Source organism: Phodopus roborovskii, unplaced genomic scaffold (assembly GCF_943737965.1).
Source record: "Phodopus roborovskii unplaced genomic scaffold, PHOROB, whole genome shotgun sequence".
NCBI lineage: Eukaryota > Metazoa > Chordata > Mammalia > Rodentia > Cricetidae > Phodopus > Phodopus roborovskii.
The window spans coordinates 6175371-6194884 of NW_026126415.1; the positions used below are offsets into that span (position 1 = coordinate 6175371).

At 41.5% G+C, this 19514-nt stretch overlaps 1 protein-coding gene across 1 annotated transcript; it reads left to right on the forward strand.

Annotated features, from left to right (window-relative positions):
- Window positions 1-2887: 2887 nt before the first annotated feature.
- CUNH5orf34 (chromosome unknown C5orf34 homolog) lies at window positions 2888-18079 on the forward strand. Its single transcript, XM_051183098.1, has 12 exons — window positions 2888-3097; window positions 3225-3314; window positions 4917-5563; window positions 8381-8479; window positions 8800-8923; window positions 9790-9881; window positions 10897-10966; window positions 12467-12634; window positions 13471-13565; window positions 14954-15049; window positions 16637-16677; window positions 17860-18079. The coding sequence occupies exons 1-12, from the start codon at window positions 2903-2905 to the stop codon at window positions 18051-18053; spliced, it is 1911 nt and encodes a 636-aa protein (XP_051039055.1). The 5' UTR covers window positions 2888-2902; the 3' UTR covers window positions 18054-18079.
- Window positions 18080-19514: the final 1435 nt, after the last annotated feature.

Consider the following 19514-nt stretch of genomic DNA (forward strand, 5'->3'; position numbering starts at 1 on the left):
AATGGTTGAGTTAGGGTTCCCCCCACCTAACCCTTTGATGCTGTTATCTTTGCTTAAATCTCTTGCACTAAACAAATATACTTATTAAATCTTATTTTCTTTTTTTAAAGAAAATAGTTGCCTAGATATATTCTTAATAATTTAGAATCAGAAAATTTCCTTAAATCTTGCTCCATCCATAGTGATCTGGCCCCAGTGCTTCCGGCTTCCTTCCTCCCTACAAGCTTCAGCCCCTTTAAGGGAAATCATCCTTCTCTTGGACTGCTCGGATTCTTAACACAGAACCGTCACCTTTGCTTGTACTTAGCAAGCACCTATTTAAAACTCCAGATTTCAAGCTAAAGTCATGGATTGTGTCCCTGCGGATGCTTTGCCCACTTTGCTCTGGGCTCGTGGTCATACTGGGGGCGCTATAAGGCAGCCCACGGAGGTCTGCTTTACGGTGTCTGGAGTGTTGTGGACACTTTGTCTAAAATCTGGACGACTATTTCTGTGGGCAACAGATAAGAAGTTAATTGTTGGGCGGAGGAGAGGGGAGGGCGGAAGCCAGGCGGTGGTGACACACACGTTTAATCCCCAGACTCGGGAGTTCGAGGAAAGCCAGGGCTGCAGAGGAATCCTGTCTAAAAACAAAACAAAACAAAGCCCTTCAGATTTCATGGAAATATCTTCTCAGTCCACTATATGGTGTCACAGGTGGCTGAACTTATTTAACATTAGGGACACCCACAACTAATGAAATGATTGTTTTGTCTTTCCAGTTCAATCCCCACCCCGACTCCCAGCGAACCGGGCTAATCCGCCCCTGACATTGCTGACGCAGCAGGCTGCCGGCACACGTGTAAAAGCAATCATGGATTAAGAATCAGAAGAATTCCCTGGCACGTCTTAAAACAAGCAGTCTGCACCTTCACTCTTAAAAACTCAATCACTCCGCTAAAACCCGCCCTTGCATTAGCGTCTGCTGCAGGGGGAGAAGGGTGGCCCACGCTTCCGCGGGAGGACGGAGCACCCAGTAGGTGGCGAGCAGAGCCCGGCCGGAAAGACCCGCCTCTTCCGGTCCCGCCCTTTGCAGTGAGGCGGGACTTCCTGCCCTGCCTCGCTCCTTCCGGAGACGGCCCTTTGTTGACGCGGGAGGTTCAAACTGCTACCTCCGCGTCTGGTTTTGTTTGTGTTGCTCGGTTTGGTTTGGTTTGTTCGTCGTGACCGTGTCCCTGCAGTAACCCGGAGAAGCGGTTGCTCTCCTCTGGACGTGGAACTGCCGTGTGGGCGCCGGGTGTGGCGGTGGTCTGCAAGAGCGCGTGGGCCCGCCCGAGTCTCTGTCCCCGGGAACCAGACAACGATACTTTGAAGAGCGAGGTTTCCCAGTTCGTTATACCAGACATGATATGATGAATGGTAAGAATGCAAGCAGAAATAAAACAGTGCAGAGGAGGCCAAAACCCGGATTGGAACCTGATTACGGTGTCCTGTCGACGCGCCAAAAATTTTGAAGACTGCGCTCTCTTGTGTATGCTTGATTATTTAAATAATAACTTAAGTGAAGTTGTTATATGGGAGATGCAAAGGCAGTGATCCCATTTCACAGTCTAGGATCAGAAAATACAGACTCTTTCAATTATGTGTCAACACCTATTTTCTCTTGCAATACCAGCCAAAGTATATCTGTGTAGGTGTGTGTGTGTGTGTATGTGTGCACATGTATATATCTGCCTGCACCTATTGTCATCGTGTTTGTTTCTTGACATTTAGCAAGTATGTAAACAGGTGATGTAAGCATGGGACTTGTAGGAAGTTAACTGACAGGACTATAGACATACATTGGAGGAGAAACAGGAGAAAGATCTTAGTTGTAGGAATTGAGAGGTGACCTTTCCAACAAAAGGAGGTAAAGGGCCAAATTCAAGCAAGATTTTAAAACATCAGCAGAAAACTAGTTGCAGGAAGAAAGCATCGAGAAATGAGAGGTGTCATCAACTCATGTTGCAAAAACTCAAGGGTAAGAAGAACTTAAACATTCACTTTCTCATTATTTGATGAAAGTATACATTCTTTGCCTAATACTTTTAGGTCCCAGTGATACATGAGTAAGACGGGTGAGGGCCATTCTGTTTTTCCATCCTGGTAGGAGAAAACAAAGGCAAATGATCTTAATATTGACATCTATGAGAACAAAAGATAAAGTAGGATATGAATGTGTGGGGCAGTGAGCCTAGTTAATAAAGTGGGGCTTTTGTGCAAGTGTTATTTGTGTTGAGACCTTAATGCTGACAAAGAATTTGTGGTGTAATAAGCCAAGGAGAAGACAAGCTAGACAGAACATCACAAAGATTTTGAGATGGAAAATACTTTGTTTCAAGAACATTTTTTAAAAGCCAGTATTACTCAAGTGACCTGAACAAGGAAATTAGCACATGTGTGCTGTAACTTTGTTCTTGCTTTCCACGGTGAATTCCAGGGACACCACTCAGTCCATTGCGCCTGCATGGCAAGCACCTTCACATCCTGAATCATCACGCCTGCCCAAAATGCTGCATTTTTCTTACCAAGTATACCTGGTTTATCTGAAATGAGATCCTGAGCATATAATATACAAAAATTGAACTTAAGAAACAGTACACTTAGAAGGACATTTGTGCCTTTGGGAAGTGTCTTCTCCTTCCAGGTTGTGTTTTAACAGTGGAGTAACGTCGTGGGGGTTACTCAAGGCATTTTGTTAAGGAAGTTCATAGTTAGACCACCAAGGTGAGACCGCTGCTCTCCTACCAAGAGTGTGTGCGGTGGCCTTGTGGCGATGATGTGTCTAGCTTGGTGAAACTCTTGAGCACTGAGAAAAGTACTTGTGCTACCGGGTCCCTTTTCCTTTAGTCTGTGCGGCAGTGTGACCCACCCAGGCATAGACATGGCAGCTGAAGTCCGAATGGTTCTTTACGAAGATGACTCGGTGCAAGTGCAGTACGCTGATGGCTCCACACTGCAACTCTCTCCCTGCGGCTCGGAATTCCTATTTGAAAGGGCACCTCCTCTTTCAACACATCCGTTAGAGCAACCAGAGAGGATTCGTCAACGGACACACTTTGTCATTAGCACCTACCGAGTAAGCAATATCACCATACTCTTTTAATACAAAGAAGTTGCTGAAGCTGCTATGAAGGGTAACTAGGATTCTGGAGTTTTCTCATTCTAAACTTATTTCCAAATAATTTTATATTTTTTTTTTCTAGGAGCAACTACAGCGAGCCCTCGATTTTCGAAACTCTTCAGCTACGTGCCCTTTTTTATCTGAAAGCCTCATACCTCCTGAAAGAAAAAAGGTAATGTTTTGAAACCACATTTTTATAAGTAATATCTGATTACAAGTTAATTGTAAACAGTTAGTTTGATACTGTTGAGAAATTTCATTGGCTTACTTTTGGGGGCTGGAGAGATGACTCAGAGGTTAAGAGCACTGGCTGCTCTCCCAGGCGTCCCCTTCCTCCAGCCAGTCCTAGCGTAGCCCATTCATTTGTGAACTAATGAGTGGATTAATCCTCTGAGGAAGTCAGTGTCTTCATGATCCAGTCACCTCTCAGCAATGCCCCCGGCTGGAGACCACATGCTTGACACCTGCACCTTTGTGAAGGACACCTCATATCCAAACCTTAGCAGGCAGAGGAGCTATAAAGTGTTGTAAGTTGTAATTTATTCCACAGGGCTTCTCCCCCCCCCCCCCCCGCTGTCTTTGGAATAACTGTGTCATTAAAATGGTGTCATTTGCTCCGATGCTTCAGTGTGGGCACAGGGCAGTGGTCTCTCCTAGCTGTCTCTCCTTGCACAAGGTAACCATCGGTCACGTCCCCTGTGATGAGTACTCTGATATGCATGGCTCTGTAAAAAGGCTCTCTTGACAATGGATTTAGTAAAATGGTTAATAAAGATAGAAGCTGAAATGTTGAACTGTATTCAGTAGTTGATGAAAATACTGGTATGTACAGTACTGTTGACTCTTGTGTGAAAAGCAGATAGAGACTTAACTGGAGTCTGCTGTTTGGTAGGGTCAGTTTCCCTTTGAGTGTTTGAATTGTTTTAAATTACTTTTAAATCCACCTGGAATTTATTTTAGCCAGTGTTGTGCTGGGCACCTTCTAGAACAGGTACTTGTGGTTACTTTTTAGTTCATCTGATAATGCTGCATTTCACTAATGCTGTCTGGTAATTCTAGTACCACCTTAAAAAATAATTCTCTCTCTTTCCTGATGTTCCTCTGAAGGGACAGACAGACTGACAGACCTTTCCCTGTCTCTCTCTCTTCTCTCCCCCTCTCCTTTCCCTTCCTCCACTCCCTTCTCTTCCCCCAATAAAACTTCCCACTTAAAATAATAATTATTCTCCCCTTCTCCTAGCTCGTGTGACATTTTAAAGCACTGAATTCGTTCCTGTGTTCTCTGCATTGTTTTCTCAATGACTTCTTTACTATTTCCATCCCTTGTGAGCTCCATTTGCTCTTTTTTGCACAGCACACCACACAGCCCAGGTTCTCCTTCATCTCCCTCCTGTCTGTTCTTTTTCAGATTAGAGTTCTGGGGTGAGTGGTCTGAAAATCCACCTCTCCCTAACTCATTGAATATTTTTAATCATAGTAAGTTTAGCACTAATCAGGTGGTATCTACCTCTTTCTTCTCTCTCTCTCTCTCTCTCTCTCTCTCTCTCTCTCTCTCTCTCTCTCTCTCTCTTGTGTTTCTAAGAGAAATATTATTAACAACAATGTTGTCTGTAAAACCATATATCCCAGTTTTCATTTTCTAGGTAGTAAAAACACAAGTATATAAACCCTTTCTTACAAAATACTTTCAGTGTTAAAACTATGGGAAGAATGAACATTAACAGAAAATACTATGTTCTCTCTCTCTCCTCTCCCCCCCCCTTTCTCAATTCAGCATATCTTCATTGATTTCTCAGAAGTAAAATGGCCCAGTCTTGATAGAGATGGCAACATCACGTATTCAGAAAGTGGTGCTGTGAAGGTAACATCACTAGATGGATATGCATATCTTTGCCTGCCCAGATCTCAGCATGAATTTACAGTACACTTTTTGTGTCAAGTGAGCCAGAAGCCAGATTCATCTTTAATATCATCCAAAACAAATGGTCCAGTACCGAAAGATAAACTAGCTGGAAAGACCAGCAGAATGGGCACATGTGGAAGTTTATCAGGACGAAGATTAAAGAATAAAGAAAACGACTTTCTTTACCAGATGTTGAAATCTAAAGAAGCTTCAGAAAACACTTGTTGTGTGCATGGAGCTGAAGGGAGAGAGGAGCTGCCTTCCCCGGGCGCAAAGCACAGATGTGTATACACGTGGGTGAAGCAGTGTTGGTCCGTCGCCTCCTGTCCTGAGCAGTGGAAATACCCTTTGTCTTTAGCACTTCGTTTTTATAACCAAGTTAGTGCTGTGTCTAAAATTGATGTGGATTTCCCTGCGAGTGGAACTGTAACTTCTGACACTCCAGAAGAAAGTGGAAAGGAGATCTCTGTTCTTCCCAGGGCCTTGTTCCTCAGCTGCCCTGCCCCACACATGCACAGGTAAAGCAGGGGTGGCTTGTTGCTCAGAGCGATTTGGGGTGAGCCATCCTTAACTGAGCATGGCGTTCTAGATCGTCTGACACTTTTCTGATGGGTTGATTGGTTGATTTGGGGTTTTTGTTTTTGTTTTTTTTAACATATTGATTCCAGTTCCTTCTCCCTCTCTTCCACCCTCCCTCCGTGATTTTGGTTTTTTGAGACAAGGTCTCTCTTTGTCACCTTAGCTGGCCTTAGAACTCTCTGTGTGGATCAGGCTGGCCTCTAACTCATAGAAATCGTCCTCCTCTGCCTCCCAAAAGTGCCAGGATGAAAGGCATGAGTCAGCACCCTCAGTCCTATTTGTTACTATTGCTTTTTTTGTTGTGTTTTTTGAGACAGGGTTTCTCTGTGTAACAGTCCTGGCTGTTGTCCTGGAACTCTTTATAGACCAGGCTGGCCTCGAACTCACTATGATCCACCTGCCTCTGCTTCCCAAGTGCTAGCACTAAAGGCATATGCCACCACCACCCAGCATGTTACTATTCTTTTACAATTTTTAAAATTTATATTACAAACGGTCTCGTTTTACATGTCAGTCCCAGTTCCCTCTCCTCCCCTGCCCCTCATCGGCCCCCCTATCTCATCCTCTTTCTGCTCCCCAGGGAGGGTGAGGCCTTCCTAAGGGGAGTCTTCAAAGTCTGTCATATCATTTGGAGCAGGGCCTAGGCCCTCCCCCGTGTGTCTAGGCTGAGAGAGTATCCTTCTATATGGAATGGGCTCCCAAAGTCCATTTGTATGGCATATTACTATTCTTAAACTCATTTGATTGACTAAAATCTTGCATTTTAAAAGATAGTGTTCATGGCAATGTGAGGTGTCTAATGAAGGTCACTCTCCCTAAAAGGGTATTATTAAAGTGCAAAAGAGCGGGAGCCTGCTCAAGGCTCTTTGGGAGAAAGCCTAGAAGTGAGCCTCTGGTTGGTCACTAGAGCCCATAACCCGAAGGCTAGACCATTATCCCAGAGGCCCATTATCCCAGAGGCTAGACCATGGACCTGCCCATTATCCCACAGGCTAGACCATGGACCTGCCCATTATCCCACAGGCTAGACCATGGACCTGCTCATGACCCCACAGTCTAGACCATGAACCTGCCCATGGCCCCACAGGCTAGACCATAGACCTGCCCATTATCCCACAGGCTAGACCATAGACCTGCCCATTATCCCACAGGCTAGACCATAGACCTGCCCATTATTCCACGGGCTAGACCATGGATCTGCCCATTATCTCACAGGCTAGACCATAGACCTGCCCATTATCCTACAGGCTAGACCATGGACCTGCCCATGACCCCACAGGCTAGACCATGGACCTGTCCCTGACCTACAGGCTAGACAATAGACCTGCCCCTGACCCACAGGCTAGACCATGAACCTGCCCATGACCCACAGGCTACCATGAACCTGCCCATTATCCCACAGGCATGGACCTGCCCCTGACCCCATAGGATAGACCATAGACCTGCCCCTGACCCATAGGCTAGACCATGGACCCAACAGTTTTGATTATGGTTTCTTTTGTTGCTATCAGTCCCAAAGGTTACCTGGTTTTTTTAGCTGACTGACTGACTATAAGTATGTTCTTTCTCAAAAGGGCTCAGTATATGAAGAGTCCTTCATGGCTAGGTCAAAAACTTAACTTCCATTCAAAGATGAGTAATAATTAAGCATGAACTATATATAAGTATTCCAGTCATTTTTGTGTATTCACTTTTACAAAGTACTTACAAAGTACTAGAACACTGTTCTAGTTATGCATTTGGTCTAGTGATCCTATTACAAGAAATCATTGTGATCCTTTTGTAGAGGAACTTAAGATCCAGAAATGATAAAGAACTCATACAAGTTACACCTCCAGCACTTGTGGAATTGAAATTTGATCCTAGGCCTTCTCTGAGTACACACTTTACTTAAAATAAAATATAGGAGTAACTCTTGGCCTTGCCATCATTATCTACTTAAAACTGGAAATTTCAAGATATGTGACAGAAGAGGCTTTATGCTTCTAAATTTAGTGTTTCTTTTACTGGATTTATGTGAAATCCATTTCCTTAACATAGCTGGTTTTCCATGATCTGGTTCCTCCTTCTCTGTAGTCCTCACCTCTGCTGTCATTGTCCTTGATTTCCCTGTGCTTGCTGAACTAATTGAGTGCTCACTCAGGCTCTGTCCCTACTGCCCCTGCCCCTGCGCCTGTGCCTGCGCCTGCACCTGCTCTACAGGAGTTTTGCCCTCCTCCCCGCCACCTCTTATCCTTGCCTCAGCTCAGGCCTCACTTTCTTGGAGTGGCTTCTCAAAGCTGTCGATAAGCTAGGTCCTTATTGGTGCCCACAGCACTCATTGCCTCTTCTCTCTCTAGACTTGGTGATCACTGTTTTACTACATTACCAGATGGGAAATCTCTACTGGGGACAGAAAACATACCTGCTTTGGGGGACATTAAATTCTCGGGGCATAGAGCATTAGGCCTAGCCTACTGTAGATATTTCAGTAAAGATTTGTTGTTTGAATTCAGGTTGAATTTTAAAGATTAGTAAAAATTTAAATGTATATCATACTGAGATCCATTAATGAGATTTCTGACAACTACTGAAAAGATGTATGGCAAAGTAGGACTTGCTTTTAAATTTCTCTAATGCACACACACAGAGAGAGAGAGAGACAGAGACAGAGAGAGAGTTAGGCAAGAAATAAGCATGGTGGTACTGTTTTATTGACTTTTAATGACAATTGTTTTGAACAACCAAAATTAATACTCATATATTACCCTTCACAGGTGGAACTTCTGTGACTCACTGTTACAAACACAGTCTGATGAAGAGTATTCCTATCCTGAGCTTGTGAAGGTGGTGTGGAGTAAGGGTGTCACATACAGGTCAGGCTCTTGTGTGTGGTATAAGGGTGTTAGATACAGGTCAGGCTCTTGTGTGTGATGCAGGGTGTTACATACAGGTCAGGCTCTTGTGTGTGATGCAGGGTGTTACATACAGGTCAGGCTCCTATATGTGATATTCAACTTCTGTGCATAGACTTTGCTTTGGTGACTCTTTATGTATGTATCAGTCCCTATGGTTGGTACTGGGGATGTGAAGACAGGATTCTCTGAATTCTAGAAGCTCTGAGCTTAGCTGTTGAAATAAACATATAAGATACATTAGTCTTGATTTTAATAAAATGAGTATTTCTCTACTTTAGGCTTACCCATAGAAATGTAAACTCGATAGAGATTTATCCTGGGGATGGATCGGTTTTCAAGTCAGAAGGAACTTATTTCGGTAGCTATTTTACTCATCATTCAAGTCAAGAAGAATCAGAAAAGGTAAGCTAACTATGAAAATTCAAAGGTTTTGATTAAAATTTCTTTCTAAGATAGATAGATATAGATAGACGGATAGGTAGATAGATAGAAAGATTAGATAGATGAAAAAGTTGCTGTTTTATGTAACGTTACTTCCCACTTCTCACCATGGAATTAATGTAATCTTACTGTCAGCATTGACATCTAGTGAATTATCAATCACTTTTTCGATTTTTTTTTTTTTTTTTTTTTTTTTTTTTTGAGACAGGGTTTCTCTGTACTGCTTTGGAGTCTGTCCTGGAACTAGCTCTGTAGACCAGGCTGGATTCGAACTTACAGAGATCCACCTGCCTCTGCCTCCCGAGTGCTGGCATTAAAGGCGTTTACCACCAACGCCCAGCTCAATCACTTTATTTTTACTGTAGTCACACCCACTGTTATCCATTAACATCCTAAACAGTTTGTTTAAATCAGAAGCTAAATTCTTCTGTCACAGAATTTGTCGATTTAAAATGCTAAAAGCCCAGAGCATTACTTTTGAGTCATTATATTACTTTTAATTAATATTTACAAAAAATGTGTGTGTTGGGGGCTAGGTAGATGGTACTGTGGGTAAAATGTTTGCCTCATAAGCATGAGGCCCTGAGTTGAGATCCCTAGCACCCACATAAGAAATGACACAGTAGCGTGCATCTGCCCTCTACCAGAAAGGCATCATAAAAATACCATGAAAATATGTAGGTTTTATGGGCTTTAGAGTATTAAAATAATTGCTTTCTTTGTTGGTATATGTATATATATGCATACACACACACACATTTCAAGGCAAAAATAGTTAAGTAATAAGGGCTAGATTTATTGTTGTGATTGTTTGTTTAAACTTTCAGAGAGAAGAGAAAACTTATTCCGTAAATAACCTCCCTCCAGACAGACCTGGAAGCATCTTCTCTGTACGTTCTCTGATTAAGCAAGCAATGAGGTGAGTTCGTGATGTTCAGCTTAGCAGAAAAATCATGTATCTCAATACCTTGATGTGTTTCTTATGGTTAAGGCTGGGACTCAGTGGGTACAATGGAATTATGTGTCTATTTTTCTGATCTGGTAATTTAAAAAGTAATCCATAGCATTACAGGAGTATTTCTGGCTTTGAAATTTAAGTCTGGATAAACAGGAAGTGAGCAGTTCCTGAGAAGGACTACAGTGCTATTTCTCTCAACAAGTGTAGCATCCCTATGGTTGCCTTAATTAAGTTGGGGATTTGAGGGAACATTTGAAATTTTCCCACTTTCTTATTTTCACAGTAATAAAGTTTTATGAGAGTGTACTAAAGATTAAAGTGTTGGTTGGTTCTTTTATTAATCTACAGCACCTAGAAAAAATGAAACACAATGTTGAATTAAATAATGTGTTTTATGAAGTTATCTGTAAACAATTTCCAAAATAGATTAGCAGGCTCGGAAATTATTATTTGATTTCCTACACATAGCTAACTGCTTCTCTATGCTAAACCTCTTGGGCAGGTGACTCTGTCACCTCTTTAGAACATCTGAAAGCAAGAAGGCTCAGCAAGGAAGGCGCTTGCTGCGCAAGCCCAGCAGCCTGGGCTTTCGGCCTGTTGAAGCCACAAAGTGGAAGGAGAACCAAATCCAGAGTTGCCCTCTGGTCTTGACACACATGCCATGGCACACGTGACTGCTCACTTGCACACGTGAGTGCACAGACACACAGCAAATAACTAATTAATTTAAACAGTTTTAAAGGAGCCCCTGAGCATCATGCATGGAGTTCCTCAGCTAGCAAGATAGGGCAGGGGGGAAAGATGGTAGCCCCATGTAGGAACTTAACACTTTCTGGGAAAGTGAGTGGCCACAGTCATCAGCTGTTATATGGCATTCAGGATGTTGAAAACACATTTCATCACAGAACCAGATGTTTGCAAATAGAGAAACTATCATTATTTGCAGACACTTAGCGAATGTTTTTCGTGCCCACAGAATTCTTCATCACTGTGCCAAGACGAGGCTGTCACTGAGCCACAACTATCATGTCTGCTGCTGGAAAACGGTACGTGCTGAAAGCAAGGCCGTTAGTTGTTTGGATTCTTACTTGTTCATTCAAATTGCTTTCATCTAAATCATGAGAAATTCTTGGTAACATTCAAACTTGTTTATATATTCAAGAGAATATCTACCTTGAGCCAGGTGTGGTAGCACGAACCTTTAATCCTATCACTAGGAGTCTGGAAGGCAGAGAGAGGTGGGCTAACATGGTCTACAGAGAGTTCCAGAGTAGCCAGGGGTACACAGAGAAACCCTGACTTAGAGTTTCTATTGCTATGATGAAACACCATGACCAAAGGCAACGTGAGGGGGAAGTTTGTTTCACTCACAGCTCCATATAACAGCTCTTCATCAAAAGCAGTGAGGGCAGGAGCTCAAGCAGGACAGGATTGTGGAGGCAGAGCTGATGCAGAGGCCATGGAAAAGTGCTGCTTCCTTACTGGCTTGCTCCCCATGGCCTGCTCAGCCTGCTTTCTTAAAGAACCCCGGGACCACCTGCCCAGGGTGGAAACACCCACAATGGGCTGGGTCCTCCCCCATCAGTCATTAATTATGAAAATGCAGAACCTATGCTTGTGTCAAGTTGCCATAAAACCAGCCAGCACAAACCCTGTCTCAGAAAACTTGAGAGAGAGAAAGAGAGGGAGAGAAAGGAGAGAGAGAGAGAGAGGGAGAGAGAGAGAAAGAGAAAGAGAATACCTACCTCATAGACAGTGGAAAATCAGTCTTTTTTTAAGCTCAAGGCATACTGTTCAGATACTCTTTGTCACTTAGGCACAGCCCTTGCCCCTGTGTTTTACTTTTGATATCACATATACCTTATTGTATGTAATCTCTCACCATGTTGGGATTCAAACCTGGGCTCAGAGCACCCCAATCACGCACTCTTTGTCACAAAGCTATACCAACCCATTTCTATTTTTCTTTGGCATTTTGATGCAGAATCTAGCTAGGTAGACCTGGCTGGCCCTTGAGCTTACTACATAGCCCAAGCTACCTTCAGACTTGAACTCCTCCTGCCTCAGCCTGCCAAGTGCTAAAATTATAAATGTATGTAAGCTACCATATCCAGTTGTTTGTTTTAATAGAGGAGAGGTGGGAATTGATTGAATTTGAGTTATGTAAAAGCACTATCAATACAAACTATGATAGTGTCATATTTTAATTTTGTAAATGTAGATTTACTAATCCTGGCTTAGCGGAAATGATTCTTAGACGTTAATTTGGGGATCCATATTCATTTGATTGTAAACTTATATGCTCTTATAATTTAGTTTTTGCCTATGTAAAGTTCATAGCAGATGGTAGCTTTCAGCGACATTAGAACTTAATCTTAAGTAGACAGTTTTAGACGTATAACTCTTGAAAAGTTAAAATATGAACAAGAGTTCTCTAGCAGTCAACTTCTGACTAAAAATCTTGAGTTACTTCAAAGTTCATTAATAATTATTTAACCTTCTTCATAGAAGATTCTGCCTTGTGCTATCTATTTACTTGGTTTTAGGTACCTGGAGTAAATGTTAACAATACCCTGCCCGTGCTTCTGAAGGAATCACTCATACCCAGTGTGGGGAGATTTCTTGCCTACTCTGATGACAAAGTTCACGCTGTCTTTGTAGATGGCGTCACTCTAACGCTGAATTGGAATTTTAGCTCAACTGAAAAAAGACAAGTGAGTATTCTTAACACTGGTGGTTGTCAATCTTCCTAATGCTGTAATCCTCATATTGTGATGACCCTCAACCATAATACACTTTTGTTGCTTCTTCATAACTGTAATTTTGTTACTTTATCCCAAATTATCATTTTGTTGGGTTTTTTTATGTGTATATGTGTACCTGTGTAAGTTTATGTGCACCATGTGCTTTCAGGAGCTCTTGGGATCAAAAGAGGTCATCTGAGTCCCTAACATTGGAGTCATGGGCAGTTGTGAGCCACCATTTGGGTGCTAGAGTCCTGTCAAGAGACTTTATTGATCTCAGTGAATTTCCTAGCAAAAATCAGAAAAGTATAACAGTTATTTTATGTAAATAAAAAAGCACATTACAGCAAGGTCGAATTCCAGGACAGGCTCCAAAGCTACACAAGAAACCCTGTCTCAAAAACCCAAGGGAGGGCGGTGGAGGATTGGTGTTGTTTGTTTATTTTTAATAGGTATTTATTTTATACATCTACACATAAGAGCCTACATGCCAGAAGAGGAGAGCATCAGACCTCATTATAGAAGGTTGTGAGCCACCAAATGGTTGCTGGGAATTGAACTCAGGACCTCTGTAAGGGCAGCCAGTGTTCTTTACCAATGAGCCATCTCTCCAGCCCAAGGATTGGCATTTGTATTCTCTGGTAATTATCTGTGTGGGTGATGACTTATACCCACAACCTATTCAAGTACAGTCTTTCAAACTAAATGTGTAATGATTCATCCACTCCTTTGTTTTTTGTTGTTGCTAATGTTATAGTGTTTAGTTTTAGAATGATAAAACTTGCCTTTTCCTTTTCCTTCTTCAGGTAAATGAAGGTCTCAACTTGAGTTGGTGCAGATTAATGTTTCCTGGTGGACAGGAGCAGTTAATTCAGACTGAGCATCCAGGAGCATATGACAGGTATGGAAGAGCAATTTTATTTTCATATTTCAACTGATAGAGTATAAATATAACTTAAATGTTATGTGTATTTTTAGTTTTTCCAGATTTCAGAGTTTTCAGTTACACTGAAATTTAATATAGTGGAACATATCAAGTCAGCTTTAAACATTTGTTTGCATCCAAGTGATTTTTCAAAATAATGTTTCAAACATGGCTGACTGGCTGGGAAGAGTATGTATGACCAATTGTGTTAGCAGGCTTTTCTAATTCCTTGACGGAATTGAAAGACAGGTAGTTTACAAATGACTGTAAGTGACCAAAATTGTATGTATTTCTGTGAAATAAAAACATTAGAACTAGCTGATGGAAATTCTTAAGTGGGAAGGTGCTTAGTTTTTAAGAATATAACTTTTCTGTTGATGCAATTCACAATTGGTTGTGGCTCTACATGTAGTCTTGACATTATAGCAGGGTTACCTGTCAGTGCCCACAGAACCATTTACTTAACATCTTGAATTTATTTTTCTGTTGGATGGTCTTGTTTTGATCTAAATGCTCCAACATTCAGTTGCTATTTTAAACAATTTATCTCAAATAGATACTATACTACCTTTGGCAAATGTTTTAATGATTTGTTCCATCCTGTCACTTCAGATCATTTAATTTATTAAACTTGTCTTTGCTGCTCATTAAGCTACATTTCATCATATGCATGTGTGTATATTTTGTTTATTCATGTATATGCTCCAATGGGCATTCCCAGGTTTAAATTTTAGTAGGCAAATGTTTGCATAGACTCTGTAAAGGTAAGTGGCAGGCAAGCTTAAGAAATTTCACTTTACTTTGAAAAACTAAAAAGAAAGAGTTATACATGTAAATTTGAGCTTTAAATCAAGTGCAAGTATTCCTTTCTTGTTTTGATTTATGTTTTCTTTATATTGTGAATATAAATAAAATTAAAGGTTACCTCACCTATGTCTCATATATGATTTAGAAAATCTTACTGCCTCAGTTAAAATTTTTCTTTATCCTTTTTTTCCAAACTGTCTTACTGATTTTTTTTTTTTTTTCATTTCTTTTGTATTTATATATAGAAAGTCTACAATTTAAGGCTGGGAGTATAGCTAGGTAGTAGAGCATCTCCTCAGCATAGACAAGGGCCTGAGTTCCATCCCCAGCATATGGGGGTGGGAGGTTCAATAAAAATTTTAAAACAAGGTGTGGTGGCACACCCTGTAATTCTAATCCTTGTCATAAGGATTATAAATTCAAGGTTATCCTTAGCTACATAGTATGTTAGTATCAAAGTGTTTTTGTTTATTTTACTTTAATTTTTGTTATTGCACAAATTAATTATACCAATTAATGAGTTTCCCTATCAAGTGTTTTTAATGTATTCTTTTCAGATATGTGACAGCAGTAACATCGTGGTGCAGAGGCCTGACCCACACTAGTCCAAGACAGGTGCCCAAACAGCTGTCACCTGTTCGCAAAGAAAATTGGTATTTATATTTCTTGTAAAATTAGTATCAAGGTGTGACGGTTTGAATAAGGACAGCCCCCATAGGCTCATAAATGCTTAGTCACCAGAGAATGGCATTATTGGAAAGAGTATAAGGATTAGGCGGTGTGGCCTTGTTGGAGGAAGTATGTAACTAGGGGGTGGGCTTCAAGGTTTCTAAAGCCCATGCCAGGCCCAGCTTCTTCCTCTGTGGACCAGGATGTAGCACTCAGCTTCTGCTCCCTGCCCATGGCCCTGCCATGGCGACAACAGACTAGGCCTCCCGAAGCTTTAAGCAAGCCCCCAACTAAGTGCTTTCTTTTGTCAGACTTGGCCTTTGTCATGGTGTCTCGTCACAGCAGTAGGACAGTGACTAAGACACAAGAGCTGGCATGGTGATGGCTCAGTAGGTAAAGGCTCATAGTAGGGAAATACCATTCGTTGTTGGGTATACAGTAGGTAAAGGCTCATAGTAGGGAAATACCATTCGTTGTTGGGTATACAGTAGGTAAAGGCTCATAGTAGGGAAATACCATTCGTTGTTGGGAATACAGTAGGTAAAGGTGCATAGTAGGGAAATACCATTCGTTGTTGGGTATACAGTAGGTAAAGGCGCATAGTAGGAAATACTCTACTGCTGGGTTATACCACAGCCTAATGTATTAACCTTTTAAAAGGAAGTTTAATGTGACTTAGCATAATGTGGCAGAATCATACTCACACAGCCTGATTTATAGCCTTTGCCTGGGTGAATACGTGTTAGAATAAATCAAATGAAAACAGTCGATGTGACTTAGTGTGCCAAGCATCTCAGGATCGAACTTTGCAGATACAACTCTGACTCAGAGCAGGAAACTTGCTTAAAGCAGCTGGGAAGAAGGGAAATTGCATCTGATTATAAAACTGATCACTAATCACTGCTCAAGTGATAGCTGGTTTTGTTTTTTATTAAATGCCTCGTTTACATAAAAACTGAAAGAGGATTACTGTTGACAAATGAAGCTGGAACCAGGCAGTGGTGGTGCACACCTTTAATCCCAGCACTCGGGAGGCAGAGGCAAGTGGATCTCTGTGAGTTTGAGGCCAGCCAGCCAAGGGCAACATAATGAGACCAAAAAAAAAAAAAAAAAGGAGAGACAGAGAATGAAAGTAAAAGTGTCTTTTGGTGATAGATAGCACCTGTGGGTGAAAGCGGTGAGGAGCAGCTCTGATCACCACTCCCCTCCTCTCCCCCAACCCTGTCCTCTGTCTAGTCAAAGAGTGTAGTTTGAAGGAAGAGAAGCAATTGCACAATAAATAGCTCTCTAAATTATATTTCAGTGTTTTCCTACCTTGCCATCATTAGCTTTATTGATTCAACTTCTTAGTAACTTGAACAAAGCATTGTTTTTAGATAATGTCCTCACTCATTTTTCAGAGGTAGTCGTTAGAGAATTTTTATTCTAACTTGGTGAAGAAGACAAGATAGAACGTCCACATAAGGGGCTCTGCTAGAATTTTCTATCATCCCTCATATTTGTTGTCCTTGCCTTTTTCTGTCATATGTGGTAAGAGTTCATGCCCCAATGTCATCCTTTATCTTCCATAGGTCTGTTGCTTCTGAGCTTGAGAAAATACAGAAATTTAACTGTATCCTTTTAAGAGAATGTATTATCCTACAGAAATATTTCATTTCATTCTGAGCTTCATAATGACTGTACTTTATGACTGTTAGTCCATACATACATGTTGCCAAGTTTTGCTGAGTCAGATGCTATCTGAGATATTTTCTTGTTATAGATTGTTATGTTAATGTTTATCCTTTTATGTTTGAATTGGGTAAGGAATGATGAAGTAGGATTAAGATCTCTTTTGGAGACATTTTCTCTTATGTTATTATATAAATCATAGTTGCTGAAAATAGATCTGTAACTTTCATTGTGAAACTTTTCATCCATCTAAATTTGTTTTCTCTTCATTTTTCTGTAATCTTACTATTATGTGACTTTTCCTGGGGAGATACGATCCAACATTTATTCACCCCATATAGGTGACCAACAACAGACCAGAGGGACAGTTTTGCCCAAGTCCAGCATAGTGAACTGATGAGTTTACTGGGGTCACTTTCAGGAGTGTGGGTGTGAGGTGGAATTTACAGAAGCCAGATGACTCAAAGGCAGCCATGTCCTAACAGCTCAGGGTGGCTGACAGTTCACCTAGTCAGGGTTGCCTCTCCCCAACAGCTGCTCCTGTGGAGACCTTGGGAATTTGGTAACTCTTTAGAAGCTTCCTAAGCCTTGTAAGATTCATATACTTCCTGGGCAGTGTGCATTTGATCTACTTCTCAGCCCTGTGAGCTCCCTCCTCTATCTAGAAGGGACTGTTTCAGTTGGGAGCAAATAGTTATTCAACCTTACTCAAATAATAAACTAGTTGTGCAAGAGAAGGAAATTTGCCTTTTACTCTAGATTTTTAATTTAAAAAATGCACTACATTCATTATTCCTAACCCTATCATCCATCTCCTTTTCCCTTCTTATGTTAGTACATTAAGAAACGCTACTGAGATTTTCTTCTTTCCTACTAAACCCCCATCTCCTACTTTGCCACTAAACCTCCATCCAAACACACACAATTCCTCACTTTCTGTACACGATGACTGCTTTCCTTATCTGTAAGGGTGGCTTCCATAAACTCTGAAGTCCCAGTGTGATCATCAATTCAGTTGATAGTCCTTGCAACCAAGAAATATTTTTATACTGAAGCCAGGTTTTCTGAAAATCAGATTATGTAATGGAAAGTGTGGGGTAAGCTCCTTAACTCGTTAATGCAGGGCTCCTGGAAAACAGTGGTGTCCTGCACTTGACTTCTAGCGAGAAAAGCAAACAGTGCTCTGATGACTGCACATCAGAGTCTTCAGAAACCTTGCCAGAAGCAACTAATAAAGAGAGTGTGTTGGTAGCATTGAAAAGAACTTCTAAAATCCTTCAGGATATTGACTATCTCCTGTCAAACTCTAGAAAGTGAAGAGTGGAATTATTACAATACTAAGCCTTAAGGATGTTTCAAATTGCTAATATGAAATTGCTAGTAGCCCAAGGAATTGCAAATCTTACTTCTGTAGAACATACAGACTGGTTTAACTTTGTATTTTACCTAACTTGTAAATGATAGTGTGTGTGTGTGAGAGAGAGAGAGAGAGAGAGAGAGAGAGAGAGAGAGAGAGAGAGAGAGTGTATACATTTTTTTAAAATAAAGAACTGTTGTGAAATTTTGAATATTTCATTTTTTATATCAGATGTATAAGAAAAGTATGTTTGGCCATTTTTAATATTGTAGTTTCATTTTCACTGTGCAGAATTGTACATTTGATATTTGCTATTTAATCTCACCTGGAGAACTAATGAGCAGATTTTTTTCTTTCTCCTTCCATTTCTTGTGTGGCCACTCTAAAGAATGAAATACACAGAAAATGAAACGGGAGTGAGACAGAGAGTAGTGGCTAAGATTTGACAGTGCAAACTCTGAGCAGCCACAGGCTGCCTGCCATCCATGGCTGCGAGGGCAAGCCTGTCGAAGAAGAGGAGCACAGCAAGATTGCAGAGTGGGCAGTCGCCCACGTGCTGCGGAGTTCATGGGCTCAACTGATTGGCTGGGACATACCAAAATGGACTAAGAAGGTAAGGCTCAATTAAAGGGGAGGCTGCCAGACCTGAAAGAGGATGTGTTCTCCGTTGGTGGTTCCACTTCTCTTACAGTGGGGAGGGGGCAGGCATTCAGCTGTCTGTTGGGCAGCAACTGTTGTTACACGCAAGACACACACTCAGCACACATATCCCTAAATAAATGCAACCTGCTCAGTCTGTATAATGTTACTTGTGTGTGTGTTCTCGGGGCTGACTGTGGTGTAGGTAACCAGTTGGTGTCTAGGGAAGACTTATTTCTCCAACTCACAGCATCCTTAATTCTTTATGTGCCTGTAATTCTTTATGTAGGCTTGAGGACTCCTAGGCTTTCCAGGAATTTGAAAGAGCAAGGAGGAGTGTATGAGAGGGCTTGGAGGGAAAAAGAGAGGGGAGAAATGATACATTACCTCAAAAAGAAATAGTAAGAGATAACTTTCAAAAATAAATATATCCAGGGGGTTTTGAGCCTGCATGACCATAATTGGCTCCAATTAAAACCGGGGATAACTCCCACCTCTGTCAGAACTATCTTTTTAAAAAGCAAAAACAAACTATCTCAAAAAGGAAAACTAAGCTAGGCACTCCTGTTGCAATCTATTGATGTAGTCTATAGACTGGGTTAAACGATGGGAAATCTGAAGCTCAGCAGGGAGCGGCAGGGCTGTGATGGAGTTGAAGTGCATTCCCTGGGGGTGAGGAAACACTTGCAGCATGGGGGGGGGACCTCTGTAAAGGAGAGGGGGCACACAGAAAGCTGAAAATCTAGTCTCTAGGGCTGGGGGTTCCGAAGCCTTTGAAGACT

What these genes read in the sequence shown, in the direction of transcription:
- CUNH5orf34 (XM_051183098.1), top strand. Translation starts at nt 2,903, where the DNA reads ATGGCAGCTGAAGTCCGAATGGTTCTTTACGAAGATGACTCGGTGCAA. An exon ending in AGTAAGGGTGTCACATACAG is followed by an intron (nt 8,480 to 8,799) that starts GTCAGGCTCTTG and finishes TCTCTACTTTAG; the next exon opens with GCTTACCCATAGAAATGTAA. An exon ending in CATCCAGGAGCATATGACAG is followed by an intron (nt 13,566 to 14,953) that starts GTATGGAAGAGC and finishes TATTCTTTTCAG; the next exon opens with ATATGTGACAGCAGTAACAT.